At 57.2% G+C, this 20,417-nt stretch overlaps 3 protein-coding genes across 5 annotated transcripts; 1 reads left to right on the top strand and 2 right to left on the bottom strand.

The window, feature by feature from the left end:
- Nucleotides 1-1,058: 1,058 nt before the first annotated feature.
- On the bottom strand, nt 1,059-6,005 carry LOC111161212 (ATPase Na+/K+ transporting subunit beta 2). Its single transcript, XM_022524794.1, has 7 exons — nt 5,823-6,005; nt 3,913-4,041; nt 3,458-3,562; nt 3,159-3,364; nt 2,876-2,932; nt 1,799-1,897; nt 1,059-1,679 (listed from the first exon to the last, which is right to left on the bottom strand). The coding sequence occupies exons 1-7, from the start codon at nt 5,932-5,934 to the stop codon at nt 1,515-1,517; spliced, it is 873 nt and encodes a 290-aa protein (XP_022380502.1). The 5' UTR covers nt 5,935-6,005; the 3' UTR covers nt 1,059-1,514.
- An 8,389-nt stretch (nt 6,006-14,394) lies between these two features.
- LOC111161194 (sex hormone binding globulin) lies at nt 14,395-17,378 on the bottom strand. Of its 2 annotated transcripts, none has more exons than XM_022524771.1 (8): nt 17,205-17,378; nt 16,951-17,042; nt 16,597-16,786; nt 16,134-16,295; nt 15,744-15,906; nt 15,461-15,597; nt 14,814-15,021; nt 14,395-14,562 (listed from the first exon to the last, which is right to left on the bottom strand). In XM_022524771.1, the coding sequence occupies exons 1-8, from the start codon at nt 17,316-17,318 to the stop codon at nt 14,414-14,416; spliced, it is 1,215 nt and encodes a 404-aa protein (XP_022380479.1). In that variant the 5' UTR covers nt 17,319-17,378; the 3' UTR covers nt 14,395-14,413. The 2 variants fall into 2 exon arrangements, with proteins under 2 accessions (XP_022380479.1, XP_022380477.1); XM_022524769.1 differs by having other exon boundaries at nt 17,232-17,318.
- Nucleotides 17,379-18,706: 1,328 nt separating this feature from the next.
- On the top strand, nt 18,707-20,092 carry LOC111161204 (spermidine/spermine N1-acetyltransferase family member 2). Of its 2 annotated transcripts, XM_022524783.1 has the most exons (6): nt 18,707-18,785; nt 18,910-18,961; nt 19,075-19,158; nt 19,251-19,352; nt 19,548-19,588; nt 19,725-20,092. In XM_022524783.1, the coding sequence occupies exons 1-6, from the start codon at nt 18,720-18,722 to the stop codon at nt 19,890-19,892; spliced, it is 513 nt and encodes a 170-aa protein (XP_022380491.1). In that variant the 5' UTR covers nt 18,707-18,719; the 3' UTR covers nt 19,893-20,092. The 2 variants fall into 2 exon arrangements, with proteins under 2 accessions (XP_022380491.1, XP_022380492.1); XM_022524784.1 differs by lacking the exon at nt 19,251-19,352.
- The last annotated feature ends 325 nt before the right edge of the window (nt 20,093-20,417 follow it).

The following is a 20,417-nucleotide window of genomic DNA, read 5'->3' as shown; positions in this document are numbered from 1 at the left end:
TCCCTTTCCCAGAGCTCCTCCGAAGGTTCGGCAAGAAACAAGCCTGCACGCAGGGCTCCGTGTAGGATATATATTTATATACAGAATGCTCTCTTTTTATTGTACTTTATCCTCTTTTTACAGTAGATCTGACACAGGCATTGTATAAATGCAGAGAGACCGTGGGAGCGAGGGCAATGCAGGAGGACATGGGGACCCGAAGGGAAGAGACTCCGATCCAGCAAGAGGGGAAGCAGGGAAGGGTCTGTCTGGGGATGGGGTGTAGGAGCGGCAGTGTCAGAAAAGAGACGGACAGTTAGAGAGGGTGGAGACGAAGGGCGCTATCGCTGGACAATGCCAGAGGCCCCTCGTGGGGCATTCTATGGGCGCTATGGGTCGTTTAAAAACGCCAAGGGGTCTGGAGGAGACAGGGGCCGAGACATTCAGAGCCTAGACTGAGTGGCTGTTTGCAACCTTCGGGTTGACATGCGGAGGAGAGGGAGGGAGTTAGGGACGAGCTGCTAACGTGCTAAGAGAGACTGGAGAGAGGCCGGTGGGGGCAGCTCGGGCCCAGAGGGGAAGGAGGTGAAACAGTCCCATAGCCAGCTGGCGTTTCCAAGGTGGCCACTGGGGACCCGGCCAAAACGGCTGCCCCTCCCCCAGGGCTCCGGGGAAGTGGAACTTGAAGGATATTCTGGGAAAACAAACAGGGAGAAGTGAGCCATCAGCCAAAACAAAGTGGACGTTCAGCCTAGGTCAACCCCATCCCTCTGGGGGCGTGCCTCTTTGGGTGACAGGAAGAGAATTTTCAAGAAGAACCAACAGGGACTCCTCTTCCAGACCCTGGTTCCCAGCGCACGCCGTCACCAGAGGGTGGGAAGACAAATGTGCCAGAAAACACGGGAAAGGCCACTGAGCCACCTCGTCCTGGATGACAAACAGTTGTCTTTCAGAGGAGGGAAAGGGGGTGGAGAGGAGGTGGGGACAGGCCACAGGGGGAGCCAGATACGTCAAAAGCCAATAAGGCAGGGACTGTGTGGATGAGGCAGGAGGCGTGGGAGACACAGAGAAAGGGGGAATGGAGTGTCTGGAGCTGAACAGAGATGCGCGTGTGTATGTCTGTGTGTGTAAGAGGAGGATGAGTGCGAAGGCAGGTGTGAAAGTGGGCAGGTGTGAAGGTGGGCAGAAAGGCATCTTCTATAGTTCTCTGGGGACAGGAGGGGTGGAGACACCCTACTCACAGCTAAAACAGAACCAGAACAGCTCCTAAGTCCTCTGGGGCCGTCCCGGGATCCCGTCTCCCTGCCTCTGACAGAGCTGGAGTCGGGAGAGGAAGGGCGGGGACAGGAGGCCAGGAATCACAAATGGCCATCACCAGGTGGGGTTCACAAGTAAAGAAAAAGGGAGTGGGGCTCAAACAAGTCATAGCTCTGTTATAAAAAATACCTTTGGGGCGGGTGAGGGAGGGATCAGGCAGGGTCGGGGACATTCCAGAAGCATCCATAGGAAAGAGGTGGGGGCAGGAGGAAGGGGCCTCAGGTTTTGTTGACACGGAGCTTGAAGGCCACGCGGCCGGCGAACTTGTCCCGCTCGTCATCCGTGGCGATGTTGGCGGCATTGACCCGGCATTCCACGTTCACCTCCACGTTGGGGGTCACGTTCAGGAACTTGACGGCCACCAGGGGCTGCGTGTAGTTCACCTGGGCCAGAGGAGGAGAGCGAAGGTCCAGGACAGCCGTGACTCAGCCTCCTCCCCAAGAACCACCCCTCATCGCTCCCTTAGGGGTGCCGCAAGTCCAGGCCTCCCACCAGGACTTACATGGAACTTTTTGCCATAGTAGGGGAAGTACATGAGGTCGATGTTGCCATTGGCAGGAAACATGACAAAGTTGCCAAGATTCTCAGCATCTTCATCACGCTGTGGGGGCACAGGAGTGGGGGGGAGCATGTTAGGGGTGCTGGGAACCCAAGAGCGCTCCAGGCTTCCCTCTGCTCTTCCTTCAGCCCAAATAATTTCTGTCTCTGATCAGTCTCCCTTGGGCTGTGAGCCCGTGTGTGTGTGTGTGTGTGTGTGTGTGTGTGTGTGTGTGTGTGTGCGCCTCCTCCATCAGACTGGGAAGTCCTGAAGGGCGCTCATGATCCGGACGTCCCCCACTGCACTCCCACACCACATTCTTTTTTTTTTTTTTTTTTTAAGATTTTATTTATTTGTCAGAGAGAGAGAGTACACACAAGCAGGCAGAGAGGCAGGCAGAGAGAGAGGAGAAAGCAGGCTCCCTGCCGAGCCAGGAGCCCGATGCGGGACTCGATCCCAGGACCCCACGATCATGACCTGAGCTGAAGGCAGCGGCTTAACCAACTGAGCCACCCAGGCGTCCCCCACACCACATTCTTACCCCAGTCTCAGGAATCGGTTTCTGGAGCAGAGCCAAGAGAGAATAGACACATGAGTTAAGGGCTCAGTAGGCAGGGGAGGGGGCTGTGGTGGGAGTGAAGAGGACAGAAAGCTTCTAGAGACGACAGAGGTGGGGTCCGAGGACGCTGAGTCACGGTAGGTAGGGCTAACTACCAGACGCCTAGAAGTACTGAGGAAGGAACAGCGAGCTCCAGGAGGGAGAGCGGAAGTCACGGTCATCAGGAACTAGATGAGAAGGTGGGGGTTAGGGACAGAAGCCAGGGGTGGAGGCTTGGGTGGAGTCAGATGGTGGGGCTCCTGCATCCTAAAGAGAAGCGGTGGGGGGAGAGCCCCTGGGGAGTTTGAGCCACATGGGGACTCACTCTTACCCCCTTGTGACGGGGCCTCTGACAGCAAAGAAGATAGGGAGAGATCCATGAATTACATGGAAACCACGAAGGGCACACAGGTGGGCAGCTGGGCAAGGCCAGAAAAACTCACCTTCCCCACACAGGTGACATTCATGCTCTGATTGGCTCCTGCGTAGAAGTTGATGACCTGGAGGGAGGAGAGAGGTATGAGCTTGGCCAAGACACACGTATCCAGCCTTCCCTCCCCACGTCTCAGCCTCCCACAGCCCCATCTTTCTTGCTCTCCCGGCCACTCAAACATCCCCAAATCTCTCTAATGCCCAGGATCCCCAGTGAAAGGAAGCATCTGCCAGCGGAGGGTGGCCCCATCCCCCTCCTTCTGCCTTCTCCCCAGTGACCAAGGTCACACATACCCGGTTCATCTTGATGAAGACACAGGGCTGACCAGTGCTGTAACCGTAGTGGGTTGGGTCCCCGATGCCAGAGCAATCCCCCAGCTGGGTTCGGTTGAACTGACAGGCACGCTTCGGGTAGTTGAGAACCCCATTATCCGGCTGTTCATAGTAGCGCCCCGGGCGGCAGACATCGTTCTTTTGGGCTTGGATGGAATCATTGTAAGCTAAGGTGGCGGAAGAGAGAGGGTCATGGGCCCCATGTTCTGCCTCCTGGGTCCTCCAATGCCCTGTCCGAGCTCCCGCACCGCCACACTCACGCTCCAAGAACTTGTTGAGCTTCTGAACGTGCTGGTCCCAGCTCTCGGAGTCACTGACGTTGACAACGACATCAAGATTCTCGGTCTTGGGGCGAATCATCAAGCCTACAGCCCACCAGGGCAGGAGTGGAGAATACATATTTACGAGGAGGGACCACACACAGAGGGAAGAAGGTAGACACAGGGAGCAGCAGGGGGAGGGATGGTGGGATGAAGACGAGAGATCGGCTGCATAGGAGGAAGATCTCCTGGGAACATAGGGCAACTTTCCAGGTCACAAAGCTCTCAGCTGCAGGAAACGGGAAGAAAGGCAGACTTCAAGCACTCCTGAGTGCTCGGCTCACCAGAACCAAGCCTCTGCGAACTGTGAGTTCTTACCAGGCTGTAAGGTCTTTTTTGGAGGTTTGGGGGGCACAGAGCCGGTTAATGGCTGGTGGGAAGCGTGCACCACTCACCTGGCGTGGCCAGTCGGTCCTGGTACTTGGGGGTATGGTCAGAGACCGTCTGCAGCATGACCCACATGGTAAGGGTGAACATCGCCGTGAGGAAGCCATAGAAGACGAGGTAGAAGAGGAGGATAAAGGCTAGGGAGGAGGAAACGGGGTCAGCAGGTTCAAGGCTCCCGGGATGACCTCGCCTATCCCCCACACACCCGTCTCCCTCTCCGAGGTTCAGCACGGGCACAGGTCACAGAGTCTTGGGGACATCTTTGAGCCTTCCCTTGGGAGCAAAATGAGACAAGCTAGAAACAGGCAGTTGCATCTGGTTTCCAGCCATGGCTCCCAGCCCCCTCCGGTCCTAGGGCGCAGTGAAGCCCAACCTTGCTGAGGCCACAAGAGACCTAAATTCTCGTTACTGGGACAACCCCAAGTATAGGCCACAGTCATTCTGCATCCAATTACGCTTCCAACTTCTCGACCATTCATGGCCCTGAAAAGGCGCCACGTCTGTGACTGCTACATGGGTCCTCATGCTTAAAGCTGTTCATCCAGAAAAAGGACTTTTTAAGCCGACTCTGGCCGCCATTCACACCTAAACTCTCAGCCCATCCTTCAGACTGCAGACCCTCACCCTCAAACAGCAGAGACCCTGCACACAGCTCCTGCCTACCCACGACATCTCTCAGCTGTGCAGAACCTTCAACAGTCACACCAGCCCCAATTCACGCACAGCCCCCAAGCCAGAGGCGGAGAGGAAAGATGGACCGTCCCAGAGCCTTCCTGGCACAGAGCAGGTGCTTGGTGGATGCGACAAGAACTCCATCACTCTTCCGCCTAGGGTGAGTGTTTGCTGTTGCTACCACTCAGGACCCCCAATCCTTCCATCTCAGAAGACTCGTTCCCTATGAGGTTTCTCCAGATTTCCCCCAAGCAGTCAGGGACCCCTCCAATCCCAGGGGCCCGGCTTGCAGAACCCCCAAGGCAAGGATTACCTGGACCCGTCTCCAGGGCCCCAGGGCGGGGAGGGGGGGTGGGGGGTGGCACTGATGGGAATAGTATGCAATCAGTGTGGATGAATTGCAAATTGTGTCACCCAGGGTCCCCAAGTCAAGGCTTCGCTTGGACTTCCCAGCCTCACAATCCCTTTTGGAAGAATGCCGGCCACCCCCTGCACTCAAGCCAAGCACCAGATCCCCCAACTACACACCTCGAGTCCTGCTATGGGTTGGGAAGATCCCAAGGAACCCCAGCCCCACAGACACGTTCTGCCCGATGATGTACGCCTCTCACCACCACTAGCATCCACTCCTCCCTCCGCCTGCGACATCTGAGCCGAATATCCAATCTCCAAAACCTCCTAGGGCCACCCCTCCTCAACAGCCCCCCACCCACAAAGCAGCACAGAAAAGCTCCAAACGTTCAGCAGTGGGATACTGACAACTTCCGCTGTGAAGAACCCCCCCCCACTCCCCACCTCTCCAAGACCCGCCCCCTCATGAATGTTCCCAGGGTCCAGGGGATGGGCACGAGCTAAAAATAGACGGGCTTGGCTAGCTAGTGAGAGCCAGAGGGAGGGAAGGGGCGCTCTTCTGCGGAAGGGGGGGCGACCGTGCGGAGCTGACCTGCCCCGGGAGGGAGCGCGAGCGCCACGGCGCGGACACGCGCGCACGGCCCGCGACCCCCCGCGCGAGGGGGCTCCGCGGGGGGCGGGAAGGCGGCAGTGACCTACTTTCTCCGCCTCCGCAGCGGCCGGCCGGGGAGATTAGACCGGCGATTCAGCCCCCTCCCAGGCCGGAGCCCGGCAGGGGGGCCGGACGCCGGGGGACCCGGGAAGGGAGCTGGGGCCAAGCCGGAGGGACCCGGTGCCCCCTGGGCGTCGCCCGGAGGACCCCCGCCCCGCCCCTCGTGCGGCCCGCCCTGCGTACCCCAACTGGTGCCGGTGCGGCCCATGAACTGGTGCGTCCTCGGGTTCCACACGAACTCCTTCCACTCCTCAACCACCTGCCCGCAGCTCTTCTTCTCCTTCTGGATGACCATCTTGGCGGCGGGGGGCGAGTCCCGCGCTGGTCGGGGGGCTGCGGAGAAGCTGGGGTGCGGCGCGCAGAAGCGCCCCCACGCTCCGGAACGCGCGGGGAGCAAAGGCAGCGGGGGCGAGGGAGACCCTCCTCAGATAGGCAGCTGCTGCTAATTCCGGGGCGCACGGCCACGCGCTGCGGAGTGCTGGCAGCGCGGCGTAGGATGCACGGATCCTAGGCCCCCCCAGCTGCGATGAAAAGGGGGACTGTCAGATCAGAGGAGGATAGAAAGGGGAAGGGGTGCGGTGCAGCTTCCCCCCCAAAAAAAACCTTCTAGAATCAAAATGAAAAGGGATGCAAAACCAGACGGCTGCAAAACCCGAGCGAAACGCAGAAAAAATAGGGGTGCAAGGAGGCCGGGGAGGGTGGGGGAGGGGGCTGCCCCGAAATCCGAGATGCAAAGAGGCTATGGAGAGGGGCCGGGTGACCGCTCAAGGCTCTTCCGCCAAGCAGAGACCGCCACACCAGTGGTGGCGCGGCCGCGGGGGGTGGGGCAGGGACGCGCAATTGGGGGACAGCCAGGGATGGGGGCCCCCCCAGGCGGAGGCTCCGCTCCTCAGCAGTGCGGGGCCGGCGGTCGCGGCGCGCGGTCTTTATACTCGGCGGCTGTGGGGGTGTCCGCCCCCTTCCCACCCCCAGAAGCCCCGCCTCCTCGCCGCTGGCCCGGGCGACCTCATACATATGCAAATATGGAGAGAGGGATTGGGTCCGCCCCCCTGCCGCCTCTTCGGGACCGGGAGGTCTCTCCCCTCCCCCCATCCCAGGTACTGGACCGGATCAGGTGGATGGAGGGGATGGAGGGCGTGTCGCGGCGGAGTGGAGGGAACTACAACCCCAGAGAGGCGTAGGGCGGGAGAGGGAAGCCGATCTGTGCTGAGAAGGGGCCCCAGGCCGGCCGTTCGAGACTGAGATCCAGAGACCGACAGGGCCAAATGTGAGAGGAATAGAGAAAGAGTCAGAGACCAGGACCGACAGTAGGCACCAGCCAGGGTGTTAGACCAGGCCACACAGAGATGGACAGAGGTCACCGCAGGAGGAAAATCCCCTTTGGGGAGCAGCTACCGCCACCCCCCATACCTCCTTCACAAGTTCCACAGCCCCTGGTCTTCTCCAAGCCCAGAAGCTTCCCCACGTCCCCACCCACTCTCTAGGCAAAGTCTTTCCGGACACCACATTCCTGGCCCCTAGCACTGCCCTGAGATCCCAGCCCTAGATCCAGATCTGCTCGGGTGTCGTGTCCCCCCCCACCCCCATGTCTGAAGTCCCCCTTCCCCACTTACCCATTTGGGTTGGCAAACATTTATTAAGTACCTACAAGAGACCTTATGCAACTCTAGCCCTGGGGAAGCAAAGTCACAGTTCACCCGGGGTTCAAGAGACCCACAGACTAGAAGGGGGTACGGGAGCCTCTACAGACCTCAACTTAAGAATCATTATCTGTCACTTTTTATCTCTCTTCAAATTTTGTCACTTTCCCTTGGAGAGGTGTTTCTGCTTTCAACTCTCACTCAACATCCTTGGCTCTAGCCCTCCACAACGCCTCTCCCGACTGTCAGCCTCCCCCTCGAACGCTCTCCCCGGAGCCCAGCTTCATGGACTTGGGATCTGCTCAAACAGGGCTGGTGCCCAGAAGAGCCTTTTGCTCTGCTGTCAGTATCCTGTAACTCTTCCTAATTTTATCTTTGAAGTTGTAATTTGCAAGACAAGCCCAATGGGATAATGGAGTGTGTTGTGCCCAGAGGAGATAAGGTAAGCGTGTTATACATACACCTGCACCACTCCGGGGGCCGATCGCTGAGAGGCCACACTTTACGTTCCAAGCCGACCTTGCTTGGAACACAGAAAGAAGGCGATGGCGTTCTAGAAGACATGGGTGATGGAGGCATGGTATTCTAACCCTTCTCGGTCGTGCTAGCTACTTCCTGACTCAGTCAAGCTCTTCAGCTGGAAAGAATGACATGGAAGGAAGGGGAGCACTTTCAGTCTTTCTATGCTCGTCAGAAAGCTGAAAGTAGAAAAAGGGTAGTTTTTCTTTATTTCAAACAACATTAAATAGCAAAAGCCCCTGAGAACTCGAGGACAGAATGTCAAAAAGAAAGGAAAACATTTTCTCTTTCAGTGCCTTGAATGGAACTTTTCCCCCTGCTTTTTGAACAGGGGATCCCACATCTCTGTCCTGCAAATTATACAGCTGGTTCTGCCTTGGTGCCTTCTGCAGCAGGCTCTGGATTCATTTTCTCAAGATACAGTTTTAATTAGGCCACTCCTCAGCTCAAAGGTCTTCAATGGCTTCCTGTCAGCCTGCAAGACGGAGCCCTGATTCTTTTGTGTCTCCTTTGGGGCCTTCCACAATCTAGACCCAGCCTGTGTCCCCAGCCTCCTTTCCCACTAGGACCAATGCGTCGTCCCCTGGAGCGGAGCCGGCCACTCCCAGGACAGGCTGTGCTTCCTTCTGACTCCACACCTTTGTCCATTTCATTCCCGCATCCTGGCCGTCTGCCCGCCCTTCCGAGCCCAGCCCAACCTCCCATTCATTCATTCGATGCACGCAGCTAACGAGCATTAACTTAGGGCCAGGCTCTGTTCTGGTCCCTGTGCTCCCAGGACTCCCGTTCCGACAAATAATAAAAACCAGCAAAGAAATAAAATAATGCATTATAATATTATGCAGGAAAAATACAACAGGGTGATGTTCCAGACAGCCCCTGGATGGTCCAGGAGGACCTTAATGAAGGGTGTAAGGGTCAGTGTGGGACCCGAGTAACCCAAAGGGAGCCACGGGGACCTGTGGGAGAAGACTCTTCCTTCCAGGAGGATGGAAGTGTAGTGCGAAAGCTGGCCTTCGATGAGGGAAGACAAGATAAGTACAGCAAAAGATCCCAGAGGGAGGTAAGAACCAGATCATACAGGTCTAGGACATAGTTTGGTTTAATCCAACCATCACAGAAGTAATTCTAGGGTTTGTTTGGTTGGTTGGTTAAGATTTTATTTACAGGGGTGCCTGGGTGGCTCAGTGGGTTAAGCCTCTACCTTCAGCTCAGGTCATGATCTCAGGGTCCTGGGATCGAGCCCCACATCGGACTCCCTGCTCAGCGGGGAGCCTGCTTCCCTCTCTCTCTGCCTGCCTGTCTGCCTACTTGTGATCTCAAATACAGAGAGAGAGAGAGACAGAGAGTGTGAGTGAGAGAAGAGTGAGCAGTAGTGGGGAGCAGGAAGGGCAGCGGGAGAGGGAGAAGCAAGCCTCCCGCCGAACTGGGAGCCCGATGCAGGGCTCCATGTGGGACTCAGTCCCAGGACTCTGGGAACATGACCTGAGCCAAAGGCAGATGCCTAACTGACAGAGCCACCCAGGCGCCCCTAATTCTAGGGTTTTAAGCAGGGAGCGACCTGATGAGATTTCGTGAAAATCACCACGGCTACTGAGTGGAGAATGGACCACGGGAAGCAAGGAGACCAGTGGGGCAGGCTTCGCAGGAGTCCCTACAGGAGACATGGATGTCCTAGATGAGGGAAGCGGGTTTGCAGGTGGAGACAAGAGGAAAGGTTCGGGATCTACATTGGAAGGACCATTGCAGGAACCATGGGGTGACAGAAAGAGAACAATCAAGTCCAGTGCCTGGGTTTTTGACTGGAGTAACTGGGCTGACAGCTCTCCTGATGTATTTTACCTTTTCTTTTCTTTTTTTTTTTAAAGATTTTATTTATTTATTTTACACACAGAGAGAGAAATCACAAGTAGGCAGAGAGGCAAGCAGAGAGAGGGGGAAGCAGGCTCTCTGCTGAGCAGAGAGCCCGATGCAGGGCTCGATCCCAGGACTCTGGGATCATGACCTGAGCCGAAGGCGGAGGCTTTAACCCACTGAGCCACCCAGGCGCCCTGTAATTTACCTTTTCTAATCAGACTCCGAGCATTTAGAGAACAGACCTTTTGCCTTCGACTTCATATATATGTCCTCCGACACCCAAGCAACACACAGAGCTATGGAAGATAAAAGTCTGGTTGCTGAATTGTGCTTCAGCATGGAATGGCTCCTTCTAGAAACCACAGGTGAGGTCACTTGCTCTTTCTTTCATCAGGCAAGGAGCATCGAAATGATCCAGGTGCCATCGGAGAGATGAGGCCTGGTTGCTACCCTCAGCCCGCATGGCCTGGGGATAGGCTCCAGACCTCTGGCTCTGTTTCTGTCCTGTACACGGGCTCCCTCAGAAAAGAATGAACGCCTTCTGTGCATTTTGGGGTGAGGCCAAAGGCACCTGTGGTACTTATGGATGTTCTTCTTCTCCTCTAGGTGCGGTCAGCATAAATGTGGGCAGGAGGGAGTGTGCTACCAAATGCAGCATTAGTATTCACAGGGTAATACGATAAGGAAGGGAGGGGGTGTCAAAAAGCCGCTACAAGGGGCGCCTGCGTGGCTCAGTGGGTTAAAGCCTCTGCCTTCGGCTCAGATCATGATCTCAGGGTCCTGGGATCAAGCCCCGCATCGGGCTCTCTGCTCAGCCGGGAGCCTGCTTCTGCCCCTCTCTCTCCACCTGCCTCTCTGCCTGCATGTGATCTCTGTCTGTCAAATAGATAAATAAATAAAATCTTAAAAAAAAAAAAAAAAAGCCGCTACAAACCTCCAGCCTCTTCCTGGAACCCAGTCATCTCCAGAAAGGAGGAAATGAGTAAGACCTCCCACACCCCCTGTCCCAAATCCAGCGGCCGTCGTGAGGTCTGTGCCCCTTGATTCTCCTCTCACCTCCCAAATCCCACGGATTCAGCTATCTCGTTCCCAACAAGACAGGTCTTTGCAGAGACAAGAATAAAGAAGGAGAACTCCGGGGCGCCTGGGTGGCTCAGTTGGTTGAGCGACCGCCTTGGGCTCAGGTCATGATCCCGGCTTCCAGGATCGAGTCCTGCATCGGGCTCCCAGCTCCTTGGGGAGTCTGCTTCTCCCTCTGACCTTCTCCTCTCTCATGCTCTCTCTCACTCATTCTCTTTCAAATAAATAAATACAATCTTAAAAAAATAAATTAAATAAATAAATAAATAAATAAATAAATAAATAAAAAGAAAAAGAACTCCAGCACACAGATATGGGGATGGGGGTGGGCACTATTATTGAACGGGCACAGAGTTTCAGTTTTGCAAGATGAACAGTTCTGAAGATGGATGGTGGCGATGGGTGCCCCACAGTAGAAACTTAAACGCCATGGAGCGATAAAAACAGTTAAGATGGTAAAGTTCAGTCAACCAGAGTCAAATTCAAAAAATTTTTTTAGAAGACAGTCGATTGTGGGGCACCTGTGTGAGCGTCTGACTCTTGCCTTCATCTCAGGTCATGATCTCAGGGTCATGAGATCGAGCCCCACGTCGGGCTCTGCACTCAGCTCAGAGTCTCCTTGTTTCTCTCTCTCCCTCACCCTACCCCCTGCCGAGCTCACACTCGCACGCTCTCTCTCTCTCTCAAATAAATAAAATTAATCTTCTTTTCTTAAGATGGTTAATTGCATGTTATGCCACAACTGGGGGAAAAAAAAAGGAGAGAAACACAGATGTTCTGCCACTGACCACTGACCAGACCACAGCCCACACACACACACACCCCCCCAGCCCAGCTCCTCAGCAGCACATACAAGGCCTCTCACCCTGCGGCCCAAGGAGCCTCCTCAGCCAGCCCTCATCCCATCTCAGCCCAGCCCTGCACGCCCTTCCTCGTCTTTTATACCCTCAAGGTCAGACATTGATTTCAAGAACTATGCATGAGGTTCACGATGGCCAAGGAAGCAACATCTCTCATATACTGACCGCTTCCTCTAGGTCAAGCTCAGGGCCGGGAATCTGGACTCCGAGGTTCATGAGATCTTCACAGCAAGCCTAGGAGTAGAGGGACTTTCCTCTTTTGGAGATGGGGATCGTGTAAAGTCAAGAGACTGATGCGTTTGTTCCAAGTTCAAACGTTCGGTAGTTCCCCTCGCAGCCAGTTTCCCTGGCACCTCATAGAGGTCTCTGTTCAAGAACTTCACTGGTCTGCCTACTTCTCTCCCAAGACTCTGGTTCTCCAGGATGAGGAGTGAGACTTAGTCATCTTGGGGGTCCCTGTGGACTACCTGACATAGCTTGGCATATGGTTGATAGCCAGTATTCAAGGCTTAAAAGAAGGAAAAGGAGAGGGAGGGAGAAGGCGAAGGTGGGAGGGAAGAGACAGACAGCACCCAGGGCGGGGTGAGTGGACAGACCAGGCCTGGAGGCTGCAGGGTATGCTGCCAAGCTCTGGAAAGGTCTGTAGGGGTGTGGGAGAGCCAGGGGGCACTGGGCAGGCACTGGAGGTGCCCTTGGTGGGGCAGCCTATGTGTCAAAGCAAAGTCAGTCTTAATGAAAGAGTGTAGACAGCTCTGGACGGTAATCAGGAATCCCGAAATCTAGGGCAGACTGGAGAAAGAGAGGTTGGGGGGTGCGGACTCCCGGACGGGGTGGGGTGCAGGGAGGAGGGAAAAGCCAGCTCCTAGGACAATCCTTGGAGACAAGAGTTTAGGAGGCTCAGAACCACCCTTCGATGGGGACCCAGGTGTGTTCGGGGTCCTTTAACCCTCCCCACTGGCTCCCATCTGGGGCCCCCACGTGACTGGTTTCTTTTCATTATTCAGGTCTTTGCTCAAGTGACACTGCCTTAGAGAGGCCGTTCCTGACCACCCGGCCAGTGCTGCCTGTCTACTCCTGTCCTCTCTTACGTTACAGGATCTTATTCCCTTTACAGCACTAACCACTATCTGAAATGATCTCGCTTACTTGTTTTTCTTCTTCATGGGCTCTCGGCCCCTGCCACCATACCGTGAGCTCCATAAGAACAGGGACGGTGGGGGCGCCTGGGTGGTGCCATCGGTTTCCTTAAGCCTCTGCCTCTTGGTTTTGGCTGGGGTCCGTGATCTCAGGGTCATGGGATCGAGCCCATGTCGGGCTCCATGCTGAGTGGGAGTCTGCTAGGGTTTCTGTCTCCCTCTGCCTCTGCCATTCCCTACCTCATGCTCCTTTTCTCTGTTTCTCAAATAAATAAATAAATCTAAAAAAAAAAAAAGAACAGGGATTGTGTCTGTCTTTTTCATCAATGCGTCCTCAGTGCCTAGAACCATGCCTGATACACAGTAGGTGCTCAGTAAACACCACCTGAATGGACACATCCGATGGCCCAGGGGACTGGAGCTGAATCTGGGCTTCCTGGCCCTGCTCAGACCTCTCCAGAACACTCCACCTGCTGGAGGCAGCTGTAGACCCTCAAAGTCAAGACTGGGAGGGTCCAAGGAGAAGCCTGGGCTTTGTGACTTCCATCCCCACAGGATCTCCCGGAGCCTCCTTACCCTGGGGTCACTTAGGTCCTCGCTGATCCCTGCAGAAGGAGACAGTGGTCCAATGAGTGACTCACCCTGTTGCCCGGGTGACTGGTAGGAAAATCATTTTAAGGAGCTAAGAGGCTGGGATCCCCATGGGTTCTGGAGATGGGGGATGGGTGATCAGCTCTAGAGAGGGGATGAGGATTGAGAGGTGGGGGGGGATGGAGCTCCAGGGCTCTCTAGGGGGCTGGGGGTTCTGGGCTTGAAGGTTTCCCAGGAAGCTAGGGGCTGAAATGGGAGGGTGCCCTGGGTAGGGGCTGGGACACCAGCACTCTGCAGAGGTCTGGGGGCTGATGACAGAGTTGTTCCGGGATCTGTTTTTTCCAGCTGGGACCAGCATAAACCAGCTCTTGTTTAATGGAGTAAGAGACGAATTCGTCGGGGAATGCAGCAAGTGGACCAAGACTGGGAGAGATGCAGGCTGCTTCTCCCTGGGTGCCACTCTTTTTTTATTTCCTCCCTGCTGTTTCTGCCCCTTTTCCCAGAACGCTGCCCCCCTGTCTCTACAGCTCTCTCACACCCCCTGCTGCTTTTTCCTTGCACAGCAGTGGCCCATCGCAGGGAGGACAGAATTCCCTTGCTCCCCTCCCCTCTGGACCCCGACCTCCCACGCGGGGTCCACGCGGGGTCCACGCGGGGTCCACATGGGGGGACGGGAGAGTGGAACTTCCACAGGGAGTAAATGCTGGGAAAGAAAATTATCTGTATGTAGTGTGTGTGTGTGTGTGTGTGTGTGTGTGTGTGTGTGTGTGTGTGTCCTGGTGCTGCTGTTAATCTCAGCTGGAGAAACCACAGCTCTCAGGAAGCTTGCCTTGACCCCCGACTAGATTAAGGTCTCTCCAAGCTCCCTTTATGGAGCTTACTGGTTTCCAGTCATCCACTTACTTGCAAGTCTTTGCTGGATGCCTGCCTCCCACGGGGGGCCGTGAGCACCAAGAAGCCAGGAAGCAGGATGTCCTTTCCTCATCAGTACAACCTGCTGTGCAGCAGGGCGCCTGGTACATTGCAGAGGCACCGTGAACCGTGGTCGAGTAATAAATGAGAGACGTTCAAGGGGATTCTTAGGTGGGGATTTAATGGGTGGTGTCGGTGCCATTGTTTGGGCCCTGGGGACAGCTGTGGGTCCAGATGTCCTCACTTCTGCTCAGGGCCTGGTCCATGTCCAGCTTCTGGCCTTGGGCCCAAAGGCCATTCAAGCAAAAGGAGGCAGAAGAGGTCTCTCCTACACAGAGGGGGCCCAGAGGGCGCATTAGGGCAACTTGGAACCACTGGCTGCCCCCCACTTTCCCAGCTCTCTGACTTAACTTTTTTAAAGCACTTCTTCCTGCTGCCCCTTATCCCTTCTCTTCTTGTGGCCTTTCTTTTCCATTTCCAGAGGTTTCCTTCCCCTAGGAACACAAGCCTGCCCGTCTTGTTCTCTCCCTCTACCTATTTCCAGTGGTGTGCCGAGCAACGCGAATGTCCCCGTCTTACCTGGCAGAGCCCCCAGGAAGAGGCGCCCCTGCGGCCGGACCCAGAGCTTGAGGAGGGAGGCCAAGTCCAAGTCAGGCAGAGCAAGGATCTCCTTCTTAGACCCCTGGTTCAAGACCGCCCCGGACGCAGCCAGCTTCAGCTGAAGAGGGAGTCCCAAGACCAGGGGCAGATCCAGGTCGGGCCTTGTCCCAGAGGACACCACCACCTTCTGCAGAGTGTGCGGGACAGGGTTTGGGGGGGTTGGGGGGTTGGAAAAAATGAACAACATCTACTCCCTGGGGCCCTGTCCTTTATTGCCTCAATTTTCCCAGCTTGATATTCATAAACCACACCTCTCCCAAGTCAATACAGTCTAGATAAAAGCCATTTGTGGGGGTGCCCAGCTGGCTGACCTGGCAGAGCTTGAGACTCCGGATCTCGGGGTTGTGAGTTCGAGCCCCATGTTGGGTATAGAGATTCCTTAACCATAAGATCGAATTAATAAGTAAATAAAATGTTGCTTGCTGTGGGCAGCTTCAAGATGTGTCTCTGCCCCCCGCGCCCCTGCACCTTAAGTGTTCTTAACATACAGTTTGGAATCCCCCTTTCCCTCCCGCCTCCACCCGCTGCTCCCCGGCTCCGCCGAATATAGCCAGCACCCCTCTTACTTGATCTTGGAGGTGGAGGCTGAGCTGAGAAGGGTTTTCTGGGGTCCCAAGGGCAAGGAGGTGGCCAGAGCCTGCTGCCTGCTGGAGTCCCAGGTCCAGAGAGAAGGCCCAGGGCTCTGCATGAGGCTGGGGAATGTCTGGGTGGTGGCGGCGGGGGGCGGGGAGAGAAGAGATCCCCGTGAGGACTCAAGCCTGGGGGCTCACAGACGGAGGCACCCAGGGCTGGAAGGAGACGGGGGAAGGCAGACACAGAGCTAGCTGCGCAGGGAAGAGCAGCCTTTACCTTGGAGATTGAATTCTGCACGGGTCCCTGGAGGGAAGAACGTTCCAGGTTGGGACTGCAAGGCACAGCTCTTGAGGCTCCTCGTAGGGACAGACCCCGAGGTCTGGGCCTGCGGGTCCAGCCAGGTACTCCGGCGTAGGCAGCCGTCCAGGGCAGGGACCAGCTGGAGCCAGTGGAGGGAAGGGAAAAAGCGGGGATGTAGTCATCAAGACATCGGAGCCCCTGTCCGCCCTCAGTTGATTCCCCTCCGTGACACAAGTTCTTGGCTTCTCCCACGCAGCTAACGTGCCACCAGCTCTTGTGAAAAGTGTGGCCTTGGGCTCCCACGGTCACCCAACCAGCCACACTCTAACAAGCTTGGGTCAGCCCCCAGCCCTGCGATGTCCTTACTGGCAAACGGAGGCTGGAGGCAGGGAACAGGAGTCCCCCCAGGGCAATCCTGATGATGGGCTGGGGTTTGCTGGCCAGAGACCCAGACACCTGTCTCAGGCGCAGCACCTCCTCCCCATCCACGCTCAGGAGGAGGGAGTCCTCCAGGACCCTCACTTCCACCTGCAGGGAGGAAGGAGCAGAACCCAATCAGAGGCCGCTGGGGCCTGCCTCTGCCCCCTTCTTCCCAAGCAGCCACGTATCACAGAAATAACATGGACTCGTGGAGTCCGCTAGCATCCTTGGTTCACTCTGGCCCATGAGCCTCAGGACGGCCCTCCAGAAAACTGGGGACAGGCACAGTGAGGCCGTGTGCGGATTGAATAAGGCGATGGTGGGAAGGGGATGCCCGAAAACTCCTTTGTGTTGCATTTCTGTGGACCAGCTCGGGACACGCCTCCCCTCAGGACCGGAGCCAGCTTACCTGGTGCCACCTGCCATCGTCCAGCCGTGGCCCAGCACTCACAGTCACCTGCGCCAGCTGATTGTGCAGCTGGATCTCGGACCTGCCATCTCGAAGTGCCAGCACAAACCAGTCATCCTCTGGGTTAGTGTCGCCATAAAAAATCACTCCCTCTGGATCCCAGGTTTGAAGCTCAAAGGAGGAAAAGCTTCTGGAAGGACAGAGAAGGAAAGGCTGTGCATGTGGCATGCCCTCTGGGTGTAAAAGTGGGGAGGGGGAGGCTGAGGGACAGGGAGGGAGATAGGAGAAGGAGAAGATCCGAGAGAGGGAAGGTAGGGTCGGGGACTCCAACAAGGGGCTGGGTCAACTTCATACTTCCTGATCTTGGTGAAGTCAAAAGTCATGATGGTGATAGGCTCTTGTCCTGAGCCACTGCTGAGGTGCACAGCAGGGGAGTCCTGGATCCTCTGTCAGCAGGAGAAGAACAAACAAGGTACAGTGAGGATTGGCCAGAGATGGACGGAGAGGCAGGGCAGCAGGGAGGGGAGGAAGGCAGGAGCAGAAGCCAAAGTGTAGGTTGCTTAAACACGCGCGTGTGCACGGAGCACCCCATCCCAAGACTCCTGCACCTGGGCGGAGAGACCATGTCTCAGGGCCCGTCCCTGGTGGCCGGGACGTGGTAGCAGCAGCAGCAGCAGCGACAGCCACCCGGGAGATGTGGCCAGCAGGCCTCTGCCCTCCATGGTCAGCTACAGTCCTCTCCGTGGCTCAGGGAACTCTAGGGAGAATGTGTGGGGGCAGACAGCCTTTCTGTAGTTGGTGTTGGGTTAAAGGTTGCTAGGGGGACGAAGGTGGGCAGGAGACCGGACACTGACCCTGTGGCCCCTCTGACCCCTCTGATGACAACTTGGGGGAGGGACCGAGTTTCTCCACTACACTCCCCCTGCCAGGATTGTTTATGAGCTAGAACAGTATACCCCTCTTCCCTTCTCCTCCTCTAGAGCCTGACCTGGCCCCTTGAAATCTTCTGCCCCCTCTGGGGAGGATGCCTCTACCCCCCCCCCCCTGAGGTTCCTGCACCCGGAGAAGCATCCTCTGTCAGAACTACAGCCGAGGGGCGTCTGGGTGGCTCGGTGGGTCAAGCGTCTGCCTTGGGCTCCCAGGGTCCTGGGATCGAGCCCCACTTCAGCTCCCTGCTCAGCCGGGGGCCTGCTTCTCCCTCTGCCTCTGCCCCTCCACCCCACACGCTCGCTCTCTCTCAAATAAATAAGATCCTTAAAGAGAGAGAGAGAGAGAGACAGAGGACTACAGCTGAGACTTCCACTACCAAACATCCAGCTGGGTGGGTCTGGCTGAGTCACACCACCATGATGCTTGCTAGTGTCCTTGTTCTTAAAACGTGAAAAGTAGTATCTGCTTTACGGGGTTCACTGGAAGGAGGATTCATTGCGATGACGCAGGCTCTGAGCTCCTCCCTCAGTGTCTTCCCAGGCCTCTGAGGGAGGTTCTGTCCCTGAGTGTGATTTAGTGGCATCTACCAACAGAAGCGCATCGCCCTCTCCCTATCCCGTTTTGAAATTCCAGAGCGCCCGAGAGAGGGGACACCTAGAGCCATTCGAGACCCCTAGGAGACAGCTCAGAGCTGGGGGGTTTCAGGAATCACCCAGCGTCGCAGGGCCCTCGGGTGGGTGAGCGAGAGCGACGAGAATGACCGAAAATCACTGCACACTTCACTTCGGGAATGCCGGGGGAGGTGACTTAGGGAAGACCGGGGGAGGTGACTTTTGAACTGCCGGGTTTCACCCACAGAGGCTGGGACACCCAGGCGACAACAGGGAGGCGGCGGGCAGTCCAGTCTTGACCCCTGCCCGGGGCCCGGTCACGGGGCTGACGGTGGGGGGCAGGGCTAGGGCCTCGGGGCGGGTCTGCTCTGCCAGCTGATTGGCTGGCGAGATGCGTCCCGGGCGGGTGCAGGGGTGCGGCGCGGAGAGGCGCCCCCTCGCGCCCACCACTCCCGCGGCCTGGCCCGCCGCGCCCGGCTCCCCGCTGTCCCGGCCCGGCGCGTAGGCCCTTTCGAACCCCCCGCAACCCCGTCGGACCAGAGGGGAGGGTCCCGGACTTCAGTCCCAGCTCGCGGGGTCCAGATGGCTTCCGTGCGGATCCGAGAGGCGGAGGAGGGAGACTGTGGACAGATCCTGAGGCTGATTCGGGTGACGGCTGCGGGCCGGGAACCCGGGGCCCCCGAGGGGGTGCGGGCGGCGCGGCCGGGGGAGGGGTGCGGCGCGGGGAGTCGGGGGCCCCTGCCCTGATCTGGCCTCTGTCCCCGCGCCGCAGGAACTGGCCGAGTACGAGAAACTCTCCGACCAGGTGCAGATCAGCGAAGAAGGTGGGGGCCCAAGCTGGGGAGGAGTGGGGAGGGGTCCGCCAGGCCGGAGCTCCGGGCCGGGCGGGCGCACACCCAGGCCCTTACGTCTCTCTGCCGCACCCCCACCTCCGCAGCGCTGAGAGCGGATGGCTTCGGAGAGAAACCTCTGTACCGCTGTTTGGTGGCAGACCTTCCTCCCGCCCCCGGGGACGCGCAGGGTAAGAGCAGCCGGGCCTGCGAGGGTCCCCCGCCCCGGCGTTCGCAGAGGTCGGTCCCTGGCGCCCAGTGCCCTCCTCTGTCTCCATACCAGGGCCGCGCGTGGTGGGGTACGGGCTGTATTACTTCATCTACAGCACGTGGAAGGGGCGCACCGTTTATCTGGAAGACATCTACGTGACCCCGGAATATCGGGGTACCGGAGTGGGGCCGGGCGGGGGGTGGGGGGGGGGGGGAAGCCAGCCAGACCCAGCACCCATCCTCTGCCCCCTAACCCCAGCCTCACGCCCTCCTCTGAGTGCCTGCAACGGAAACAACCCCTCCTCCTCCCCCACCCCCACTCCCGCCCCCTTTTTGTTTTCTCTTTTTCTTTTTTTACCCCCCACAACAGGTCAGGGGATTGGCTCCACAATAATCAGAAGGGTGGCGCAGGTGAGGAGAGGGATGGGGGGGCCTCCAGGTTAGCCCTGGAAAAGCAAGCACGGGTGGGAGGCACAGGGGTCACCACGCAGGGTGAGAAAGCCTTTTCCTTTTGGGAAGGGAAAGTCAGCGACGTCTTCTCCCACAGGTGGCCCTGGATCAGGGCTGTTCCCAGTTCCGCCTGGCCGTCCTGGACTGGAACCAGAAAGCCATGGCCTTGTACAAGGCTCTGGGAGCCCAGGATCTGACTGAAGCTGAGGGCTGGCATGCCTTTACCTTTGACGGAGAGGCCATGAGGAAGTTGGCGGGAAAGTGAGGCCGTTCCTTGCGGATCTCCGTAGTGGACCATCTCCTTCCCCCGCTGCTCAAGCACTCCGCAGAGACACTTGTGTCCCCTGGCGCTGGCCTCTGAAGGAAGAGAGGTTGGGAGTAACTATACCCAAAATATGGACATAGCAGAATTGGGGGAGAGGCCGTCCCACCTCCTTGCTGAGGGTGAGAAATAAAGGAGAATTACTGCGAGTGCGTGACTCGATAAGTTCAGCCATCCCGAGACCTTTCTGGAATGTTCTGGTCTCCTGGTGAGTCGGGCGGGGGCGTGGGGGGGATGTGGCTTCTGGCCCCAAAGGTGGGCCCAAGACCATGTTCACCCTCAGAGGGCCAGAGTGTTGGCTATAGTGTATAGAGACGAGAAGAGCAAGGAGTCAGCTTGGGACATCAGGCTGGTGGGTCTCCTTTTGGGACCCAGACAGAGGCCTCCAGTGTCTGGAATGCAAGGTGCAGGACCCCAGACTGAGGCCCGCCCACTGGCTCAACACCAGGAGCAGGCCGCCCCCTGCTG

This window comes from Enhydra lutris, unplaced genomic scaffold (assembly GCF_002288905.1).
Source record: "Enhydra lutris kenyoni isolate GAN:26980312 unplaced genomic scaffold, ASM228890v2 scaffoldscaffold82, whole genome shotgun sequence".
In the NCBI taxonomy this organism is placed as follows: domain Eukaryota; kingdom Metazoa; phylum Chordata; class Mammalia; order Carnivora; family Mustelidae; genus Enhydra; species Enhydra lutris.
This window is presented reverse-complemented; position numbering and strand designations above follow the sequence as displayed.

What these genes read in the sequence shown, in the direction of transcription:
- LOC111161194 (XM_022524771.1), bottom strand. Translation starts at nt 17,318, where the DNA reads ATGGAGGGCAGAGGCCTGCTGGCCACATCTCCCGGGTGGCTGTCGCTG. An exon ending in ACGATGGCAGGTGGCACCAG is followed by an intron (nt 16,296 to 16,596) that starts GTAAGCTGGCTC and finishes TCCTCCCTGCAG; the next exon opens with GTGGAAGTGAGGGTCCTGGA. An exon ending in CCTCCAGCCTCCGTTTGCCA is followed by an intron (nt 15,907 to 16,133) that starts GTAAGGACATCG and finishes CACTGGCTCCAG; the next exon opens with CTGGTCCCTGCCCTGGACGG.
- LOC111161212 (XM_022524794.1), bottom strand. Translation starts at nt 5,934, where the DNA reads ATGGTCATCCAGAAGGAGAAGAAGAGCTGCGGGCAGGTGGTTGAGGAG. An exon ending in CCGCACCGGCACCAGTTGGG is followed by an intron (nt 4,042 to 5,822) that starts GTACGCAGGGCG and finishes CCTCCTCCCTAG; the next exon opens with CCTTTATCCTCCTCTTCTAC. An exon ending in ACTATGGCAAAAAGTTCCAT is followed by an intron (nt 1,680 to 1,798) that starts GTAAGTCCTGGT and finishes CCTCTGGCCCAG; the next exon opens with GTGAACTACACGCAGCCCCT.
- LOC111161204 (XM_022524783.1), top strand. Translation starts at nt 18,720, where the DNA reads ATGGCTTCCGTGCGGATCCGAGAGGCGGAGGAGGGAGACTGTGGACAG. An exon ending in CGTGACCCCGGAATATCGGG is followed by an intron (nt 19,353 to 19,547) that starts GTACCGGAGTGG and finishes CCCCCACAACAG; the next exon opens with GTCAGGGGATTGGCTCCACA. An exon ending in TAATCAGAAGGGTGGCGCAG is followed by an intron (nt 19,589 to 19,724) that starts GTGAGGAGAGGG and finishes CTTCTCCCACAG; the next exon opens with GTGGCCCTGGATCAGGGCTG.